A 22,981-nucleotide genomic window follows, 5' to 3' on the forward strand; every position below is an offset into this window, starting at 1 on the left:
CTCGTACATCTCCTCTAAACCTTGCCCCTCGCACCTTAAACCAAGGCAAGCATGCCATATGCCTTCTTGACTACCTTCTCCACCTGTGTTGCCCCTTTCAGTGACCTGTGGACTTGTACACCTAGATCTCTCTGACTTTCAATACTCTGAGGGTTCTACCATTCACTGTATATTCCCTACCTGCATTAGACCTTCCAAAATGCATTACCTCACATTTGTCCAGATTAAACTCCATCTGCCATCTCTCTGCCCAAGTCTCCAAACGATCTAAATCCTGCTGTATCCTCTGACAGTCCTTATCGCTATCCGCAATTCCACCAACCTTTGTGGCGTCTGCAAACTTACTAATCAGACCAGTTACATTTTCCTCTAGATCATTTATGTATACTACCAACAGCAAAGGTCCCAGCACTGATCCCTGCGGAACACCACTAGTCACAGCCCTCCAATTAGAAAAGCACCCTTTCATTGCTACTCTCTGCCTTCTATGACCTAGCCAGTTCTGTATCCATCTTGCCAGCTCACCCCTGATCCCATGTGACTTCACCTTTTGTACCAGTCTACCATGAGGGACCTTGTCAAAGGCCTTACTGAAGTCCATATAGACATCATCCACTGCCCTACCTGCATCAATCATCTTTGTGACCTCTTCAAAAAACTCTATCAAGTTAGTGAGACACGACTTCCCCTTCACAAAACTGTGCTGCCTCTCGCTAATATGTCCATTTGCTTCCAAATGGGAATAGATCCTGTCTCGAAGAATTCTCTCCAGTAATTTCCCTACCACTGACGTAAGGCTCACCGGCCTGTAGTTCCGTGGATTATCCTTGCTACCCTTCTTAAACAAAGGAACAACATTAGCTATTCTCCAGTCCTCCGGGACATCACCTGAAGACAGTGAGGATCCAAAGATTTCTGTCAAGGCCTCAGCAATTTCCTCTCTTGCCTCCTTCAGTATTCTGGGGTAGATCCCATCAGGCCCTGGGGGACCTATCTACCTTAATATTTTTCAAGACGTCCAACACCTCGTCTTTTTGATTCTCAGTGTGACCCAGGCTATCTACACACCCTTCTCCAGACTCAACATCCACCAATTCCTTCTCTTTGGTGAATACTGATGCAAAGTATTCATTTAGTACCTCGCCCATTTCTACTGGCTCCACACATAGATTCCCTTGCCCATCCTTCAGTGGGCCTACCCTTTCCCTGGCTACCCTCTTGCTTTTTATGTACGTGTAGAAAGCCTTGGGACTTTCCTTCACCCTATTTGCCAATAACTTTTCGTGACCCCTTCTAGCCCTCCTGACTCCTTGCTTAAGTTTCTTCCTACGTACCTTATATTCCATACAGGCTTCGTCTGTTCCCAGCCTTCTAGCCCTGACAAATGCCTCCTTTTTCTTTTTGACAAGGGCTACAATATCTCTCATTATCCAAGGTTCCCGAAATTTGTCGTAAATTTATTCTTCTTCCGCACAGGAACATGCCGGTCCTGAATTCCTTTCAACTGACTTTTGAAAGCCTTCCACATGTCAGATGTTGATTTACCGTCAAACATCCGCCCCCAATCTAGGTTCTTCAGTTCCCGCCTAATATTGTTATAATTAGCTTTCCCGCAATTTAGCACATTCACCCGAGGACCACTCTTATCCTTGCCCACCAGCACTTTAAAACCTACTGAATTGTGGTCACTGTTCCCGAAATGCTCCCCTACTGAAACTTCTACCACCTGGCCGGGCTCATTCCCCAATACCAGGTCCAGTACAGCCCCTTCCCTAGTTGGACTATGTACATATTGTTTTAAGAAGCCCTCCTGGATGCTCCTTACAAACTCTGCCCCATCTAAGCCCCGAGCACTAAGTGAGTCCCAGTCAATATTGGGGAAGTTGAAGTCTCCCATCACAACAACCCTGTTGTTTTTACTTGTTTCCAAAATCTGTCTACCTATCTGCTCCTCTATCTCCCGCTGGCTGTTGGGAGGCCTGTAGTAAACCCCCAACATTGTGACTGCACCCTTCTTATTCCTGATCTCTACCCATATAGCCTCGCTGCCCTCTGAGGTGTCCTCCCGTCGTACAGCTGTGATATTCTCCCTCACCAGTAGCGCAACTCCACCACCCTCTTTACAGCCCCTCTATCCCGCCTGAAACATCTAAATCCTGGAACATTTAGCTGCCAATCCTGTCCTTCCCTCAACCAGGTCTCTGTAATGGCAACAACATCATAGTTCCAAGTACTAATCCAAGCTCTAAGTTCATCTGCCTTACCCGTAATACTTCTTGCATTAAAACATATGCACTTCAGGCCACCAGACCCGCTGTTTCGAGGTTTCTTATTGTTGTTGACTTTTCCTGGCTCATCCTCTTGAAAGTTAAGATCTGTATCATTCAAGCCCTATCTCTTCCTGTGTTTAATGACAAATTGACAACTGCTATAAAAATTTGTGAATGGCATTTTCCTTTTAATTGTAAAACACAAAAATCTGCAACATGGAATTACGAATGTATATTTTGCGTTATTTAATGCAATTGCTCATTTTGTAACCGGTGACCTTTTAAAGTATATTTGGAAGTTAACTAATGACTTGGACACATTGTGACTAATCTCTTTAGTGTACTTGTTGTTTCAGAAGCACTGACAACACTACCAGCACACCAAGCCAAGACATCAGTAAGACAAAAGGTTGCACAACCAAATGACTCTAGACGTGTCACTTTCTGCCTCGCTACCTATTTAATGACTGAAAACTCAAGTAACTGGGGAAAAAAAACCTCCACAATCCAGAAATTCATCTGTTGATTTTTTTTTGAACGAAGCAATGCAGTCCTTCAAACAAAGAAGAATCATAGCACAGGGTGGGGAGGGGGAGTGACAAATGTTCAAAGTTCAACACAGCAATTATAAGATGGAGAAGTTTTTAATCTTTTAGTGCATGATGGTCATATGGTCTTAAGAAGTGTTTCCAAGAGGGAGTGCCAGATGCTTTCACTTCTTTAAAAAAAACACCTGTGATGTAATAGCACTTGCTTGGAAGCAGGCAATGGAAAAAATCTGTTACTGACATGTGAAATAAAAAGATCAACTGTCAACAGCTGGAAAACTGATCCTTGAAACACACTGGAAATTGTGACATTTTACGAGTTCAGCACACTGCAGCTCTAATTCAGAGAGGAAAGCACCTTGCAAAATGTTGGCACTCCGCTTGCAATGTCCAACGCTAATTTTACAGCCTTCAAGTTTGTTTGACATTAAAAAAAAACAAGTTGTCATGCTACTTTGAAAGATCATCCAAAAAGGAAAGTGAAATGTACTTTCAAAGCAAGGAAAACAAGATGTAACTACACCAATGACGGCCCACATTAATATCATCGCCCACAAGTCATGGCGATCAGCCAGAAATTATTTTTTAGTGCACAATTTGAAATTTGTACAAACCATAATTGCTGGAGCTACCTAGTGTTCAAACAAAATGATAAACAGGCCAAGTTTACATGCTATCTGCCTAATCACTCGAAAACCAGCAATTTAGGCCACCTGCACCCATGGATGCCAAACCTATTCAAAATCCCAGTGAAAGGTCAATGGTTGATTTGAGATGAGTGCATTAGCACCTGCCTCCACTGGCTGGATGCAACCTTTCACCTAGGGGCAGATGGAGGCCCTTCCCAAGGCCTAATAACCTTACTTTTAGTGAGAATAGGGTCCCTTTCCTGAGACATTAGTGTGTCAAACCAGCTCCCAATTAAGAAAGAGACAGATTCCAGGTGGAGTTGAATCCCATCCTAACTTTTGGTCTCTTGACAATAGGTCTTCCCGAGTTCTGCCTAGGCCAGGGTGGGAAATGTTGTTGTTCCAAATCAAAATAGTCTTGATTTTAACTCCATGCAAACCCCCCCCCCCCCTTTCCCTCACACCAGAATTGAGAGAATGAAGAATGAGGGAAATGGGAGCCAAAGTTATAGCAGCATGCTAATCACCTTCTTCATGGAATATGAATGCCCGGTCTATTTTAAAGGTGTGTTTTGGAGCACATACTGGAGTTCCTAGTTCCAGATAGGCCAATTTAAGACAGGTTTAATTCCCTTACTCCCTTGTCTACCAATATTCAGGGAATGACCATCTCCAACACCCATCTCCCCACAACTACCTAGCTGAGTACCATAGATCACTCCAGTGTGTCCCTGAAAGTGGCCTCCTTCCATCACAATTCCCATTCCCACTTGCGAGCTGCTGGGAATTAGACCTATACTATGGTTATGGAGCCTGGAGTTAAAATAGGCCAAGTTTCATGTTGATGAGGGTGGTGGGAGAAGCTGGTGGGGAATTTAAGAACTTGCAAGTACACATCTGCACACAAATCTATAATAATCGCTTATTGTAACAAGTAGGCTTCAATGAAGTTACTGTGAAAAGTCCCTAATCGCCACATTCCGGCGCCTGTTCGGGGAGGCCGGTATGGGAATTGAACCCTCTAGGGTTAACCCTTTTGCTCTGAGTATATTCTGTTACCTCGCATATATTTTTTTGACTCCCAAGATTCAGAAGTGGTATATTTTGGCTAATTGGTGCAGGTTTCCACTTGGATTGCAGACTGCCTAATGGAACATTTGCATGCAATCAGCTGTTAAGCATAATTTAAATGGCTCCAGCAACCATTTACACAACTGCATTCGTGCCTACTACACAAAAGAACTGCAAAAATCCTTGTTAATCTATCACTGCCAATTTATTGACTGACATTGCACTGGAAGCTATGCTGTAGCAAGGCAATTGTCTTTGGTTCTGAAAGGCACGCTTCACAAACCAGCGCAGATAACTGATAGCTGAATGCTGTTACGGCACCCAAACTGAGAAGATTGCAGGCATGAAGTAACTTGCACCGTAAGACTCCAAACCGTCTTTTTATGACAATTAGCTGCTTTGAGTATATATATCACAAAGTGCTTCACTACCTCAATTACTCTCTTTTCACCACCCATCCAAAGAATTTATACAATGTTACAGGTCTTTGGATATCACATATGGCCATAATATAGCACAACATTATACAAACTGCAACTTAAACCTGGAACAGTTGTTATACTGAGATGTCAAATGGACCTCATGCAGCAAATCCTTCTAACAATTCAGAACGGGTCACAGAACGGTCTCACATCTTGACATTGTACAAAGTCCTTAAATTTGCAACAGCTCAAGAGAACTTCCTTGCTTGCAAAACAACACGGAACATAATAAACTACAATCTCTTAATTCTCTCAGAGAATGCTACATAAGACAACATTGTCTATGAAGGGTTCGAAGCAATGTATGTGAAGCTGGTGATGGCTGTCATACTCAGGGATGGTGCCATTCAATTCTTGTTAATCTCTTGTCCTCCTATTTACTCATTCCCACATACGATACATTCAACCATGGAAACATTACATGCAGTCCTTTGCATCACATGTCAGCACCTTTAGAGCCAATATTACTTGATTTTCTTCTGTTTTTGCAGGGTAAGAAGAAAATTACAAATAGCCTGAAGCAAATCAACATTTAAATGTACATCAGTGACAGTCATAAAACTAGCAAACATATCTTAAAACCTCCATATAAAAGAAAATGATTGTTTGAGCAGGAGAGTCTACGAGACTCCGTTTCAAATCGTCCTAAATACTTTGCAAGATCTGGCTGGACATATGGAACAGTCCAGTATCCATACCTGTCAGGTCACGCAGGAAGTTCACTATGCACTGCAGTCTACAGTGGAGCAAGTGGCAACTCTGGAGATAGCTGTACCAAAATCCCAATTAAACAGGTCTTAAACCCAGTTACATTATCTCTTGTGAGTACACTATTGCTCGAGAGGTCTTGATCTCCAGAGTTACTTTCCTCAACCACATAAAGCCTGCTGACATAAACACAATTTCAGACTAGAGTGAGAGGCTTAAAGCTATCAATTTACAGTTATATTTGTTAGTAAAATCTAACATTATTTTTCCCATGTCAAATCTGACTAGTTTCTCCAGTAAACATTTGTTTTTGGGTATTGCCACCTTCCTTATTCCTCATTTGGATTAACTTTTCCTTTTTTTCCCCATTGTATAATTTTTCACACAAATCTCTTTAAAGCATCCTTTCACATTAAGCACTATTTTGATACAAAAAGGCAGCAAACGGATCTGATGCCAGACTTAAATCAACACTATGCTCCTTACGCTGACCATTGGGGAGGTGGATGAGAGAATGACCTAAATAATTCACCGTTAGAATTTCTTTTCTTATCCTATACCAGCCACTACCGCCCCCTGACAGCATGGTTGTATTCAACAATTTACTACCCGTGGAATCACACACGTGGACTCAGGTCCATCGTTCAGTGACACTGCACCGGGCTGGTGTACCAATGTGCTGCTATGATTTAGCAATTCTCAATCCAAAAAATATCTAGCCTTTCAATTTTTGAAGCTCCACATAACATCCAGATGTCAAAAATCCACAGAAAGAAAAAAATCTTGGCATATTGTTATTCTGATGCAGAAGCACTAATTCAGTTCTCAGTGGTTTAAACAGAAAACAGCCAAGATGTTATCCTCGTCAATTGGTTTTACCATTGGCAATCCAGCAGAAATTCCATTCATATTTGATTTTGATGCTCCCATGTGTAATGATAAATAAATATAATCATGTAAGTAAGAGTGTCTGTTATAACATACATTCTACCCAGGTGTTTTTAGTACTGTGGGCTGACAAGCACAGTTCAAATGTAACTTTATCGTGTTTTAGTTTTAGGTATTTTCCTGATTCTTTGAGAACACTGATGGCGGCTTGCCTACCTTGAGCTGAAGCCAAGGCTTTAATAAGGAAGAGACTTCAGTCAGAAAAGTTTCAAACGATCGTGCCTCTGTTGCTGGTAATACTCCCACGTTAAGCTATTTTGATTGATTTTAGGGATTCTAGTAGGAAGTGGTCCTTGCAGAGTGGTGGCATTATGGCACAGTGGTTAGCACTGCTGCCTCATAGCACCAAGGACCCAGATTCAATTCCAACCTTAGATGACTGTCTGTGTAGAGTTTGCACATTCTCCCTGGCCGCGATTCACCGATCGCAGGACTAAGTGTCCGTGCCGTCGTGAACGCCATCACGTTTCATGACAGCGTGAAACGGGAACAGGCAGTAGGGATTCTGGCCCCCATCACCCCAGGTGAAGTAGCGCTTTTCCCTGCCCCACAGGCCGCCCCCCCCCCCCCCCCCCCCCGACCCTTCTCGCAGAGTTCCCGCTGGTAGCGACCAGGGGTGAACGGCGCCAGCAGGACTCTGCCGTTTGCGCGTGGCCGCTCGACCCACCCAGGCCGGAGAATCGTCGGCCCGGCCGCGGACAGCGGAGCGGGACCAGCGCTGCCCCAAATGCGCCAGCGCAAATGGCGCTGATTCTCCACACCTCAGAGAATCGCATGTCAGCGTCGAGGCAGCGTGGCGCGGTTGCGACAATTCTCTGGCCCGGCACGGGGCTGGGAGAATCGCGCCCCCTGTGTCTGCATGGGTTTCCTCCAGTTTGAGGGCCACGAAGAATCCAGCACGAGTTTGTAGAATCAAAAGAAATAACTTTATTTACAATTACATATATACAACAGCAGCAGTAGACTCTGCAAATGATTTCTCCACTCTCCTCATTGGGGGAGCTCATACTAAGAATTGTGGGATTGTTATTAGTCCCCAGCCAGTAGTAATCAGGCAGGTTACAACACTCCAGATGCTCTGGTTTCCTCCCACTGTCTAAAGATGTGAAGGTTAGGTGGATTGGCCGTGCTAAATTTCCCCTTAGTGTCCAAAGGTTAGGTGGTGTTATGGGGATAGGATGGGGGAGTGGGCCTAGGTACGGTGCTTTTTCGGAGGGTCGATGCAGATTCAATGGGCCGAAAGGCCTTCTTCTGCACTGTAGGGATTCTAGAATTCTAAATGGTGGACATGCAAATTGTGACTTCCTTTATCTATATGACAGATGGAAAATCAGTCCTATAAACTTTGCAAACACCGCTGCTGCTGGAAATATCGGATCATAGAATTACCCCAGTACTGAAATACATATTACACCTGAAACTATCAGCAAAAGTCTCTTTTGAAGTACAAATGTTTAGAAGAAAGTGCAAAATGGGATTCTGGTCTCCACTGCAGAATGTGTACTCTCTGAGTGGAGACCAGAATCCCATTTTGCACTTTCTTTGTAAAAATCAAGATGATCTCTGTCCTACACAGTTGATTTCTACCCATGAGAAACCCAAAGAAGACAGCACTCTCTTTGGGTAAATAAAGGCAAAAACTCCCTATTTGAATAATAATTGGTTATTTAGTGATCAATACAAAAACTTTAAGCTACTAGGGTGCGATTCTCCGGAACAATGTCCAAGTGCTGTAGCGAGCGGGAATTGCCGCGTGTTTCCCAGCGAGACCGGCAACACTATTCAACGTTAATTGGCCCACTTAACGAGGACTCATGGGCTTCCCGCCGCCAATGCCGGCTCACCAGCTGATTCAGCGTGACCGTGATCGCCAGCCCCTCGCTAACAGGTTCGAGCAGCACTTAGGCTGCCCTTGCTCAGCCAACCCCAGCCAGCTCACAACAATGGCGCCGAGGATACCGTCCCCCAAGATTCAGGGATGCTGCCCTGGGGAGGCTCCTGGATGCGTTGGAAACCAGGAGGGATGTCCTCTTCCCCCAAGGGTGCCGGAGGGTGAGTCATAGAGCAGCCAGTACTGCCTGGGATGAGGTGGCGGCAGCAGTCAGCTCGGGCAGTGTGACCCGGAGGACTGGTGTCCAGTATCAGAAGAAGGTCAACAACTTACAATGGGCAGCCAAAGTGAGTATGCACCAACGTCCCCCTACCCAAGGGAGCATCCCCTGGGCAACCCCCAACCCTCCCTCCATCCCCGTACCGCACTCCCTCCACCCATCAGTCCAACCCTCACTTCATCCCAACCTTCCATTCCCACAACTGTGAACCACGCATGAGGCCAACAATGCCCTCTCTGTGTCCCCTCAGGAAAAGCTCTCCCATAATCTGGCAGTGAGGTGCTGAACTTGAGAATCCTCACCTCATTCGAGGAGAGTGTCCTGGAGGTGTCTGGTGTGGCCAAGGACAGGGCGGTCACCCACATGAAGGCTGGCAGATGCTGCAGAGGTGAGGAACCACCAGCCACATCAGAGGACCTGTCTAACGTGACCCATCCCACCTACTGACCACATGTCCATTCTCCCAGAGCTCCTCCAGCAGATGGTGCCGGCCCATCCCGCGCTGCTCCCCCCCGACTCCGAGGACAACACCTCGGAGGAGAGTTATGAGGATGCAACTGTTATAGTCACGGCACAGCTATCATCTCCACCCTCCACCAGCGCAGATACACACACCTTGGTGGGAGATGTTAGTGGTCAGGCTTCTGGGCACAATCTGGTGAACACCATACTGCTGCTGATGTACATCTGGTGGAGGCAGGAACCCCAGGCGAGACAGCAGTCGGAGGTCTGCTGGATCTCTCGATCTAGCACTATCGTGAATGGGTTGTTGTACAGCACATTAAACAACCCTTTGCACAAACGTTATGATGCCTCTGTCACTTTCTTTCATGATGCGGGATGCCTGAAAATCATGTCCCTACATTTAAAATAACTTATTTTGGATTTTATTTCTCTCATATCAATTATTGACCTGTCCATATCTACAGTGAGCGAGTGGCATGATAAAGCATACTGCAGATTCCTACAATTACTGCTTGTATCGGGATTTGATGGTCCAGTATTGCAGCTTTGCATAAAGCAAGTAGAGCATATTTCTGAATGGCTAACAAAAGGAAACATCAAAGTTGTTTCAAGGTTTTCATGGTGAAAGCAGTAACACTGAGTATGCCAAATTTATGGTTACACCATGTAATGTTTTGCTCGGAAAGGAGCAGTTTTAAGGTAAAATTGGGAAGGTGGTGGCATAATGGTAATGTCACTGGACTAGTAATCCAGAGGCCCATGTGGTCTGGGGACACGGGTTCAAATCCCATCATGGCAGCTGGTGGAATTTGAATTCAATTAATAAATCTGGAATTAAAAACTAGTCTAATGGTGCCGACAAAATCATTGTCAATTATTGTAAAAGCCCATCTCGTACACTAATGCCCTTCAGAGAAGGAAATCTCCCATCTATACCTAGTCTAGTTCCAAATCCACAATAATTTGGTTAAAGCTTAAATGCCTTCTCAAACAGCATAGCAAGCCACTCACTTGTATCAAACTGCTACAAAGTCTAAAACGAATAAGACCGGATGGACCACCCGACATCGACCTAGACACTGAAAACAACAATGGCAAACCCAGCCTGGTTGACTCTGCAAAGTCCTCCTTACTAAATTGGGTGAGCTGTCTCACAGACGAGTCAAGCAACAACCTGACATAGTCAAGCACAAAGAACCATAACCTTACAATCATCATCCCTGGGTATGTCTGTTCCACCGCAGGATAGACCTACCAGAGGTGGCGCAGCTTGGTCGTAAGCGGTCGGCTAGCAGAGCTAAACATCTTGTTCCCCAAGATGTCTCATGGCATCAGGTCATGGGCAAGGAAACATTCTGCTGGTTACCATCTACTATTCCTCCACAGCTGATGAATCAGTACTCCTACACATTGCACCCCATTTGGAGAAGGAGGCACGGAGGGTGGTAAGGGCACAGAACATACTCTGGGTGGAGCACTTCAAGGTGCATTACCAAGAGTGGCTCAGTAGCCCAGCATATCAGTGCAAAAGACAAGGTTGAAGTATTTGCAGTCATCTTCAACCAGAAGATGGATAATCTATCTTGGCCTCCTCGTGAGGTCAGCATCACAGATGTCAGTCTTCAGCCAATGCATTTCACTCTACGTGACATCAAGAAATGGTTGAAGATACTGGATACTGAAAAGACTATGAGCCCTGACAAGATTCTGGCAATACTATTGAAGAATTATGCTCCAGAAGTAACTGTGCCCCTCGTCCAACTAGTCCAGATCAGCTACAACACTGGCATCTATCATTTCTATCATGAGAAAACGATGGAAAGTGTTGGTGACACAGCAATCAAGTGCCACTTACTCAGCAATAACTTGCTCAGTTAGAGTTCTGCCAGGGTCACTCAACTCATAACCTTGTTGCAGCATTGGTTCAAATACAGAGACTGCCCTTGACAGAAAGGCGGCATTTGACCGAGCATGGCACAATGTTCCTTAGCAAACTGGAGTCATTGGGAATCAGTGACAGAACTCTATACTGGTTGGAGTGATAACTAGCATAAGGAAAATGGTTGTTGGAGGTCAATCACCTCAGTGCTGGAACATCACTGTAGGGGTCCCTCAGATTCCAAGAACAGCCGCTTTCACCTCTGTTGAATCCGTGGTAGGCAGAACGTATAGACAAAAATAGAAATTACAAACTAAGGTTTATTTCAATACAATTACAATACTACTCCACTCCACTCAGGGTCTCCTTCCCTGACCTGCAGCTAGGCCAGGGTTTTTATGCAACTCGGGCTCTCCTTGTAAAGGGGAAACCCCGTCCCCTTAAAGGGGAAGGCCTGCCAGTCTTAAAGGGGACTTCATAATCTGGGGAGGTCACGGGAAATCGTATAGTCCTGATCCCAGGACCTCCCTTGAGGTGAAAACAACCTGCTTCATCAATTCATCATCAGGTCAAAAGTGGGGATGTTTACAGATGATTTCACAATGTTCAGCACCATTCATGATCCCTCCGACATTGAAGCAGTCCGTGTTCTGAAACATTCTGGGATAATGTGCAGCAAGACTTGAACAATATTCAGGCTTGGGCTTAGAATTGGCAAGTAACATTCTCCCACACAAGTGCCAGACAATAACCATCTCCAACAATGAGAATCTAACCATCTCCCCTTGATATTCAATGGCAATGCCGTCACTGAATTACCCACTACCAACATCCTGGGCATTAACATTGACCAGAAACTGAACTGAAATAGCCATATAAACACTGTGGCTACAAGAACAGGTCAGAGGCTGGTAATTCTGAAGAGAGTAACTCACCTGGCTCCCTAAAGCGTGCCCACCATCCACAAGGCCCAAGCCAGGAATGTGATGGAACCGTCTCTACCTGCCTTGGTGAGTGCAGCTCTAATAATACTAAAGAACTTAACACCATCCAGGACAATTCAGCCCACTTGACTGGCACGCCATCGACCCAATAAACATTCATTCCCTCCACCATGGCCGAACAGTGGCAGTAGTGTGTACCATGTACAAGATGTACTGCAGCAACTTACCAAGGCTCCTTTGATAGCTCCTTCCAAACCCAGTAAGAAGGACAAGGGCAGCACATACATGGGAACATCACCACATGCAAGTTCCCCTTGAAGCCACAGACCATTCTGACTGGGAACTATATTGCCATTCCTTCATCGTCACTGGGTCAAAATCCTGAAACTTCCTTCCTAACAGCACTGTGGGTGTTCCTACAACACATGGACTGCAATGCTCCAAGAAGGCAGCTGACTATCACCTTCTCAAAGGCAATTAGATGGCAATAAATGCTATCATAGCCAGTGAAATTCACATACCATGGATAAATATAAATAAAATTACATAGTGTAATGGGAAAATTGTCTTCCTCAAAAGAAACATGTGAAACGTATCTGTCTTGGTGATGAATGCGTAGAAAAGTCTCACGAAAATGTAAAAAGGAAGCAAAGGGAAGAATTTGAAATGGCTCCCATGACTTTCTTCACCTGTTTCTACACAAAATACAGTTCTGAGTCACAATAATGCCCTAATGATTGATACCTCTTTTTTAGTGTAATTCTGTACCTCATTATTCATAATTATTGTTTCTCTGTCCTGATTTTGCTTATCTTTATTGTGGTTTCTTTTATCTTCCTTTGTTGCTTCTCATGTCCTCTTCCTTTTCTGTTATTTAACTTAGTTTGTTTCCCTCACTCTTCCTTCCCTCTATCCTGCAATAAACAGTATGGCGATTGTAAAGGACTTCAAGAGGACATAGCAAGGCTGGTGGAATAATAGGTGGACATATGACAGATGAAATTCAACACACAAAAGAGTAAGATGATACATGTTGGTAGGAGGAATGAGGATCGACAATAATAGCTAAACAATACAATTTTAAAGGAAGTGAAACAGAAATCTGGGGGAATTTGCACACATATCTTTGAAAATGACAGGGCAGGTTAACAAGGCAGTTACTAAAGCATATGGAATGTTGGGCTTTATAAGTAGAAGCATAGAGCACAAAAAACAGGAAGTTGTACTAAATCTATATGCAATACTAGTTGCCCACAGCTGGAGTATCATGGCAAATTCTGGGCATCACAATTTAAGAAAGACATGAAGACTTCAAAGAGAGTACAGAAGAGATTCATTCGAAGGATTCCAGGGATGAAGGATTACGGTTATGTGGATAGACTGGAGAGGCTGGAGTTGTTCTCCTTACTGCAGATAATGCTAAGAAGATTTGATAAAGGCATTTAAGATCATGAAAGGTTTAGATGAGTGAGTAAAGAGAAACTGTTTCCGATGACTGAAGAGTTGATAACTAGATTTGAGACAGAGAATTGAGATAACTGGTCTAAATTGACAACCTAAGGAGACATGAGAAAAATATTTTTCAGCAACGAGTGGTTAACATTTGGAATGCATTGCCTTATTAGCATAATGGAAACAGATTTAATGGCAGCTTTCAAAAGGAAATTGAATAAATTCTTGAAGGGGAAAACAAATCACAGAAATATGGGCAAACAGTGGAGAAGTTGGACTGACTGGATTACCCTTCAAAATAGACGGCACAGACTTGATGGCTGTTTGCTCTGTTTATTTCTAAAGTTTAGAATTTAAAAACTGAACAAATAAGACAATATTCTTGATCATTTAACAGTCAAGTGCTGGGTGCTGCCTTACCATTCAAAAAAAGTTTAAGGTGCATACTACTACAAGTATAAACTATATTTGAAATTCCAATTCTATTTTCCAAATGTGATTCATAGCTTAGAAGCATAACTTGTGAAAATTGACACAAAAATATTATGCAAATTATTTTGTCTTGGATACCTTCTCTGGGGTGCCATGCCATTCAAATCTAAGTGAGAATAATTAGAAAACAATAAGGTGTCTTTTGTCCATTAAACATATGTCAAGTGAATGCTCCTCAGTTAATACTGAGGATTTGGATATTTCAGAAAGGGTCAAGTTGGTTGACATTTCGGTAGTTATACAAAAGATGGAAAAAACTGTAATTATTTTGTATGTTCATAGAATCATAGAATTCAGATATATTGTGATGAGCTAAAAAAGATGTCAACATTTACATCATATTCAAAAAGTTTATTATGATTTATGTGTAACAAGTTGGTATAGGGCTCTGTTACTTTACCCAAATTTCCATTATTTGCTGGTTAACCATAACAATGAGTGCCAGCAAGCTAGTCAGTGTGGAGATCATGATTGGCAATCCTAATCCTATGCTGATGCACACACTCACTGCAATGGACATGGATTCACAAATAGGATTAGCCAATCTTTAATTGTTTAATTAAAGAGCAATAGAGCAAATTATACCACTCCTTATAATGTGGTGCCAAGATCAAAGTAGAGATTGGGGATCCTGACCTGTAAGCTTCAAATATAGAGACATTGGGTGGGATTTCCTGACCACCATGCTGTGTTTTTTTTCGGTGGGGGAGGTGGGCCGCCAGTGGGATCTACCGGTCCTGCCCTTGTCAACATAATTTCCCGTTGACTTCAGCTCTCGCTGCCGGGAAACCCGTGCGCCGGGGTGGGACCGGAACTTCCCACCGGCGTGAACAGCCAGGAAATCCCTCCCTTTATCAACAAGCCTTTGGGAGTTTCAACCTCAAAATTTAAGAACGTTTTGCTGACTATTGTTCATCAGCATTGGTGAATGCTCAAGTAAGAGTCAGTTATATCAGACCGTTTCTAGTCTGGACATTTTGACATGCTATTTGGCACATACCTTAGTACAAAATTGAATTGAACCTGACCAGGGTATCTCAGATAAACTGAGATCCAGCACAATCATTGATTTGAAAATGGTTACAGATGAGCAACTGATTCAGTAAATCTCCCACCTGAAACAGTAAAGTTATGTTGGGAAAGGAATATAACTTGCTAAAAGAGTTCAATAAAGTAGTTGGTTTAAATCTTAAAACAGTTGCAGTTAATTAAAGTTAATTTAACACTTTTTGTGGTTTAAAAGAACAACAATGTTAACCCAAAGAACTTTTGTCATTCTCAACGGGAAGTCCAGAAATTCTCTCATGGTTGAGGTACCATAAGGGCTTCCATTCATTACAAATCTGACACGACAAATCCTTTTACAAATTTCAACTCATTTCATCAAACAAAAATACTGTAATTATCTGTCTGTATAAATCATATCAGTAATGAACATAAGAAGGTGGCACTTACTTCTTGGTTCTCTAGGTCCATCCACTGTAACCTTTATAGCTCTGTGATAGGTTGCCACTTGGGGTGGGTTTGTGAATACTGTGATTGTCAATGTAAAACTTTTACCTGAAAAATATAGTTACATTTAATTTTACTTATAATGACCATTATGTCCAAGCCTCCCATCAACAACTATTTCTGTTTTCCAGCATTACGATAGTGCGGATTTAGATAGCTAAGAGCATCTATACTAGTCATTGCAATCCTGAGGTGAGTGTTTACCAAAGTGACAGAAAGTGACTTGCTTAAAAAATTATGTTAACTCAAAGTCACAGGTTGATTCCGTTATTGATTATAATTCTTTCTGTTGCTCATTATACATTGCATTCTTCCCAGGCCTGTTAACATGGAAATAGGAAACTGTTCTTAATGCCAAATAATATCCCATAATATAAACAATCATGTATGGTACAATCATAGGTATTAGTAAATGGTATAAGCTAATTTATAAGTGTGAAAAACTTATAATTCAACAACAATTTGAATTTAGTTGGCTTAGGAAAATGTCCCAAAGCCCTTGCCAGATGTATAATCAGCCAAAGGAAGGGATATTAGTATCAGTGACTAAGCATTTTTGTCAAAGATGCAAGTTGAATGAGTATCTAAAAGAGGACAGGGAGCCGGGGAGAGTATGGGAACTAACTTGCTCATATTTGCCACTGGAGGGACAAAGTAGGGCGGGTGCACAAGATCAGAGTTAGAGGGACCCAAAGTTCTCAGGAAATAGGTATGGAACTGGAGGAAGTTACTGAAATAGGCTGAGGCAAGACAAAGAAAGGATTTAAGCATGAGGGTAAGAATTTTAAAATCATAGGCTTTGAGGATACGGTTGCCAATGTAGATCAGCTTGTCAGTTTTGTCTGCTTACATGGGGATTGGTGTCAATATTAATGGGTCCAATTGACATCCCAATGCTGGGGGGACAGGAATCCCATGTCAGCCCCTTCTGTCCTCTGACTGGGTATGGTTTTGTCACACTTAATTTCATTTGATTACGTGAGCCTGGCTGCCATGGCTCCTGATTGAATCCAGCCCAGGATGTGGTTTTATTATTGCTAAACTAGAGAAAGTTACAGTTCATCCTGGACTGGATGCCAGACAAACAGTTTGACAAGTTGGAGGGTTTGAGAGAGGTGGTGGAGAGGTAGAGTATGGTGTCATTGGTGTACCTGAGGAAAGTGACTCCATGCTTTTATATGTCACTGAGCAGCTGCATAAACTTGAGAAATAGGAGGGGCCTATGACAGACACCTGGGTAAAGGTGCAGGTGTGAGAAGTGAAGCTATTATTCGATATGCTCAGGCTGTGACTGATCAGTAAGAATGGAACCAGTCGATGGCTCAATAGGTTCCACTGAGCTGAACATGGAGAGACATTGGAGGTGCATTATGTGGTTGATCAAAAGCTGCACCGTCAGCCATCAAAATAGTTTTTGGGGCATTACGTAGGCTAATTTCAGTGCTGAGCCACTGGCGGGAACATGATAGGAGAGATTTAAACATGGAGTTGTGCAAAAGCTAGGCATGGATTTAAAAAAGCAACCGCATGATCAAGGACTCTGGGCAGGAAGTGAACGTTGGAGTAATCTTTTGCAGGTAGAGGTATCAGAAGTGGGTTTGAGAGAAGGTCAATGAAAACCAAGGTTTGGAAATGGAGAGGTATAGAATTTTCTCTGGAGGAAAGGAATCATTTACAACATCAGCTAGTTTGGTGGAAAGCAAATTGGGTAATTAGTAGTGACCAAAGGAGCAGAAATCATGGAAAAAAGTGAGCATGAATAGGAAATTAGGGAGGATAGGAGAGAAATTCGAGAAGGACACAGGACCAGGGAAAAGACGGGGGAGAATTTGAGGGAAGTTAAGGGTAGATAAGGAAGGGGAGAATGGTTTAAGGGTATGATTGAGAGTGGATAAAAGGAGTCCTTGCTTCCCAGATAATAATCAGAATAATACCAGTTGTGATATTGGAGACAGAGGCCTGGGAGTACTTGATGGGACCCTCATGGCCTCGTAATGGATGAATAATCCAGCTGTACACCAGGGGCGGGATTCTCTGACCCCCCGCCGGGTTGGAGAATCGCCGGGGGTCGGCGTGAATCCCGCCCCAGCCGGCTGCCAAATTCTCCGACGCCGGAGATTAGGTGGGGCGGGAATCGTTCCGCGCCGGTCGGCGGGTCCCCACAGGTGATTCCCCGACCCGCGATGGGCCAAAGTCCCCCTCGTTCTATGCAGGTCCCGCCGGCGTAAATTGGACTAGGTCCCTTACCGGAGCGACCTGGTGGCGCGGGCGGGCTCTGGGGTCCTGGGGGGGGGGGGTGCGGGGAAATCTGGTCCCGGGGGATGTCCCCAAGGTTGCCTGGCCCGCGATCAGAGCCCACCGATCCGCGGGCGGCCTATGCCGTGGGGGCACTCTATTCCTATGCCCCAGCCGTGTAAGCCTCCGCAATGGTCGGCGCAAAGGTGAACCCCCCCCCCCCCCCGCGCATGCGAGGGGATGACGTCAGCAGCCGGTGACAGCTGGCGGACTCCCTTCGGCCCCGGCTGGCGCAGCACCAAAGGCCTTCCATGCCGGCCGGCGGGGCGCAAAGCACTCCGGCGCCGGCCTAGCACCTGAAGGTGCAGAGGATTCCGCACCTTTGGGGCGGCCCGACGCCGGAGTGGTTCACGCCACTCTGTCCCACCGGGACCCCCCGCCCCACCGGGTACGGGAGAATTCCACCCCAGATATAGTAACACATGAATTCCTTGAACTTGAGAGAATAACAATTTGACTATACCTATGGTAATGGGTGGCATGGTAGTACAGTGGTTAGCGCTGTCGCTTCACAGCTCCAGGATCCCAGGTTCGATTCCCGGCTTGGGTTACTGTCTATGAGGAGTCTGCACGTTCTCCCCGTGTCTGCATGGATTTCCTCCGGGTGCTCCGGTTTCCTCCCACACTCCAAAGACATGCAGGTTAGGTGGATTGGCTATGCTAAATTGCCCTTTGTGCCCAAAGAGGTGGACAGGATTGCTGGGTTACGGGCAGAGATGTGGGTTTAAGTAGGGTGCTCTTTCCAAGGGATTGTGCAGACTCAATGGGCCGAATGGCCTCCTTCTGCACTGTAAATTCTATGTCTATGTCTAATGCTAGGGCCTGGATTTTTGTAAAGGTGGGGAGGATCTTCAGCGTAGCCAAAATGAGGCTGGAGACCTGACTCCAGAACTTCCGACCCCAAATCTGGCACCCGCCATTTTTGCCAGGTTAGATGAATTGTAGTTATATGTCTGATTTAGTTATGTTTCAGGTCAATGGTAACCCACGGGATGTTGATAGTGGGGAATTTAGTGATGGTAAAGCAGTTTAATGTCAAGGGGAGATGGTTAGAGTCTCTCTTGTTGAAGATGATCATTGCCTGGCACTTGGGTGGTATAAATGTTACTTAGTACTTATCAGCCCAAGCCTGAATGTTGCCCAGGTTTTGTTGTGTATGGACACAGACTGCTTCATTATATGGAAAGCCAGGAAAGGTACTGAACATTTTGCAATCATCAGTCAACATCACCAATTTGGGCATAATGGTAAAGGTAAAGTAATTGATGAAGCAGCTGAAAATAATTGGGGCCTAAGAAACTACCCTGAGGAACTCCTGCAGTAATGTCCTGGGGCTGAACTCATTGGGCACTAACAACCACATCTTCCTTTGTGTGACGCCAATCAATGGAGAGCTTTCATCCTGATTCTTGTTAACTTAGATTTTAATGGGGCTCCTCAATGTCACATTTGGTCAAATGCTGCCTTTATGTCAAGGGCAGTTACTCTCACCTCCCATTTTGTGTTCAGCTCTTTTATCCATGTTTGGACCAAGGTTGTAATGAGATCAGCAGCTGCTTGGTCTTCGAGAAACTCAAACTGGGCATCGGTGAACAGCTTGTTGCTGTGTAATTGCCATTTGACAGTATTATCAACGTCATCTTCCATCACTTTGCTTAACGTCACTGATGGGGTGGTAATTGGCCAGATTGCATTTGTTCTGCCTTTTGTGGACAGAAAATTCCTGGGCAAATTTCCACATTGCCAGATAGATGCTAGTGTAGCTGTACAGAATGGTTAAGAATGCAGCATGCTCAGTGACCGATGGTGGTATAGTGGTGAGCATAGCTGCCTTCCAAGCAGTTGATCCAGGTTCGATTCCCGGCCATCGCAATAGTCATTTGATTGGAATGTTTTAATAATGCAGCATGCTCTGGGCACAAGTCTTTAGTTCTAGTGCCGGGATGTTGTCAGCCCCAGAGCCTTTAGAGCCTTCAGCCGTTATTTTGGTATCACATGGAGTGAATTGAACTGGGTGCTGCAGGGGACCTCCGAGGAGGCAGAGGTGGATCATCCACTCAGCACTTCTACGTGAAGATCGTTGCAAATTGTTCAGCTTGTCTTTTGCACTGATTTGTTGGGGCCCCCATTATTGAGGATGGGAATGTGTGTGGACCCTCTTCCTGTTTGCGGTTTAATTTTCCATCATCATTCAAGACTAGATATGGTAGGACTACAGAGCTTTGATCCGATCCATTGGTTGTGGGATTGTTTAGCTCTGCCTGTTGCATGCTACCCCTGCTGTTTGGCATACCTGGTGAACCAGGTTGGTACTCATTTTTTGGTATGCCTGGTGCTTGCTGTCCTGCATTGCTCATTGCACCAGGATTGTTCTGCTGGCTTGATATAATGGTAGGGAGAGAGCTATGTTGTTACGGACGCTGGTCGAATACAATTCTCCTGATTGACCACAGCACCTTATAAATGCCCAGTTCTGAGCTGTTACATCTGTTCTGAATCTATCCTATTTAGCACGATGGTAGAGCCACAACATGATGGAAAGATCGCTTCTTGGCCTTTTGGCTAAAATCGAGTATGAGATCAGGTGTAATGACTGGATCTGTTATGTCTCTCTTGTGGGGACCATGAATTGGATTCAACATGATGGAGAATATCCTCAGTGCAATTATGGCACTTCATCTCCATAAGGACTGTGCGGTGGCCACTTCAACCAATACCATTATGGACAGATGCATCAGTGACTGGTAGATTGGTAAGCGTACCTGAGGATGATTCCATGAGTATGACTATGTCAGCCTGTTGCTTGACTATTCTGTAGGACAGCTCTCCCAATTTTGGCATTAGTCCCCTGATGATAGTAAGGAAAACCTTGCAGGGCTGAATGGGCATGGTGGGCCATTGCCATTTCTAGAGCCTAGGTCGACAATGAGTGGCCTCTCCGGTTTTATTCAACTTTGACTTTTTTGTAAGCGGTTTGGTAGAAATGAATGGTTTTCTAGACCATGAAGAGGATACTTAAGAGTCAGCTACATTGTGTGGATTTGGAATCACATGTAGGCCAGGTCAGGTATGGATGGCAGGTTTCCTTCCCTAAAAGTGAATCAGATTTCTTATTGAAACAATCCAATTGTTTCATTGCCATCATTACTGAGACTCACTTAAAAAAAAAATTCCCAGAAGAATTAATCAGTTTTAAATTCCAACAGATCCTGTGGTGGGTTTTAATTCCAAATCATTAGCCTGGGTTGATGGATAATTAGTCCAAGAACATTTCTACGACACCACCCTCCAAGAGTGCAGTCAAGGGTCACATTCCTTTTTCAATTGATACAACCAAACAAAACCCATCAATTGATTATTCATTCACCTGCTGTTTGTAGGACTTTGCTGTGTGCAATTAATTAGTTTTAAAGCATTTTTGGACATCCTGTGATAAGCCACTATCCAACTGGAAATTCTTTCTTTAGCTCAAAAACTGAAGGACTGTGGCGGGAATACGTACGTATTATATATTCTTATGATATAAAGTGATGACACTTCAAAAGAAGATTGAAGGTTAAGACTGAAGATAAAGCATTTTGGAGCATCAGGTGGTTGTGAGAAGGGCTATACAAATGCAATATCAGTCACTAAATCAGCTTTACGTTAAAATGCCAAAGTTCATCTGGGACATTGATGCATTTAATCTTTTAACTAATTTAATCTCCGACTCAAACAATAATTGATTATAATACATTTCACAAATTTAATGAATATCTAAGTTTTGTAGTCTACCTGTTTCTACTGTTTCTATTTTGACAAGCTAAATGTTGAATATTTAAATTATCCACAATATAATTTAAAACCTGGTAACATTCCTCCAAGTATAGTTCAAAATGCAAAAATTCTATGAAGGTCATTTTTTTTCTGTGTAACTACCTTACTCATTAGAGCTAAATTAATGTCTGTTAACCAGCTGAATAATTTAAATTTCCCTTATTTAATACTATACAGTGTCTGTACAATTTGTAAGATGCTGGAGGGGTATCATAAAAAGGAATGGATTGTACGAACTAAACTCCTGTACCTTTTGAATACACACATGTAATAAGTTAGATATGCAATTGTTAGTCATTCCCAATAGCAGTTAGTGTAGTAATGATTCAAGACAGGAAGAGGTGGGTGTTGTAAAGTGAGTCAATAAAACAGTCATCACTTTGCATCAATACAAGATTTTGCATAAATCAGTGAATGAATCAGAACAGACTGCTTCAAACTCTATTACTGACTGTGTACTTGGCAGACATGAATGTCCATAAGTTTTTTAAAAAATCTATCGTTTGTAATTGATAGCTTTCAACTTGTCTTTCTGTCCAACTTGCTTTCTCTGTTGTTAAAATGTTTTGGCTTGATGAGTAAGTTACGCAGACTTCTTTACCATGTACAGTTTTCAAATGTCTACATGTAACTGTCCACCCATGATCTCATGCCCTTTGTCCATTGTTTAGGTTTGTCTTTACGTGTTGGATCTTTCGGCTTCTGCAGCTAAACTGTCTTTGACAGTCTGCTGTCCAGGATCAGTTAATAGGTAACTCGAGTTCTAAGTGATTAAATAGCTTGAATACTTGCTTCACTGTGCTCACACCGACTATGATCTGTTGGTGATGGCTCAATGAATGTTCAGTAGAAATGGGAATCTATTAGCAATCTTATCTCAACCTCACTCCTTACTTGAACTGAATCACACAAGACAAGTCTCGACTTAAAAACTCTTTTGCAGCTCTTCCTGCCTGTGGCACACTCGGAGCTGGAAACAAGCCGTCTGCTTCAAAGCAAACCAGGGGTTTGTTCCACGAAGATCATAAGAAAAAAAGGGTCAAGTCTGTTTGGACATAATTACACTTCATCAAAAGAAGCTTTCTTCATCTTCCATGCGTGAAAAGCCTGCAAGCAGTTAGTCTCTTTTTTTGGAAAGAAAAAAATGCTTTTTGGGAAGCCAGCCAAGAGAAAAGCAAAACAGTAAAACTGGGTACACCACTCCTTTGTGATTTCTTTGAACTTTAAAACAACTTTTTCAGGTACATGGTTTATGTGCTTACATTCTGTGTTGTCTTAAGAGTCCTTTGGTTAATACATTTTTTTGATATAGAAGACAACAAAGAGTTGGCACCCAATAGGAGTTTTAGAAACCCCCTT

At 43.6% G+C, this 22,981-nt stretch overlaps 1 protein-coding gene and 1 long non-coding RNA gene across 6 annotated transcripts in view; one reads left to right on the forward strand and one right to left on the reverse strand.

The window, feature by feature from the left end:
* The window catches only part of runx2a (RUNX family transcription factor 2a), a 194,725-nt gene that overhangs the window by 81,825 nt on the left and 89,919 nt on the right, over positions 1-22,981 (reverse strand). For all 5 annotated transcript variants that reach the window (XM_038799931.1, XM_038799928.1, XM_038799927.1 and 2 more), the window contains one exon: positions 15,455-15,559. In XM_038799931.1, the coding sequence (XP_038655859.1) occupies positions 15,455-15,559 (105 nt within the window). The remainder of the gene's footprint in view (positions 1-15,454; positions 15,560-22,981) is intronic.
* On the forward strand, positions 14,650-22,682 carry LOC119967413. Its single transcript, XR_005460980.1, has 3 exons — positions 14,650-14,935; positions 15,643-15,703; positions 22,566-22,682. It is a non-coding gene; the product is annotated as an uncharacterized LOC119967413 (long non-coding RNA).

The sequence above is a fragment of the Scyliorhinus canicula genome, chromosome 6, assembly GCF_902713615.1.
Source record: "Scyliorhinus canicula chromosome 6, sScyCan1.1, whole genome shotgun sequence".
Lineage (NCBI taxonomy): Eukaryota > Metazoa > Chordata > Chondrichthyes > Carcharhiniformes > Scyliorhinidae > Scyliorhinus > Scyliorhinus canicula.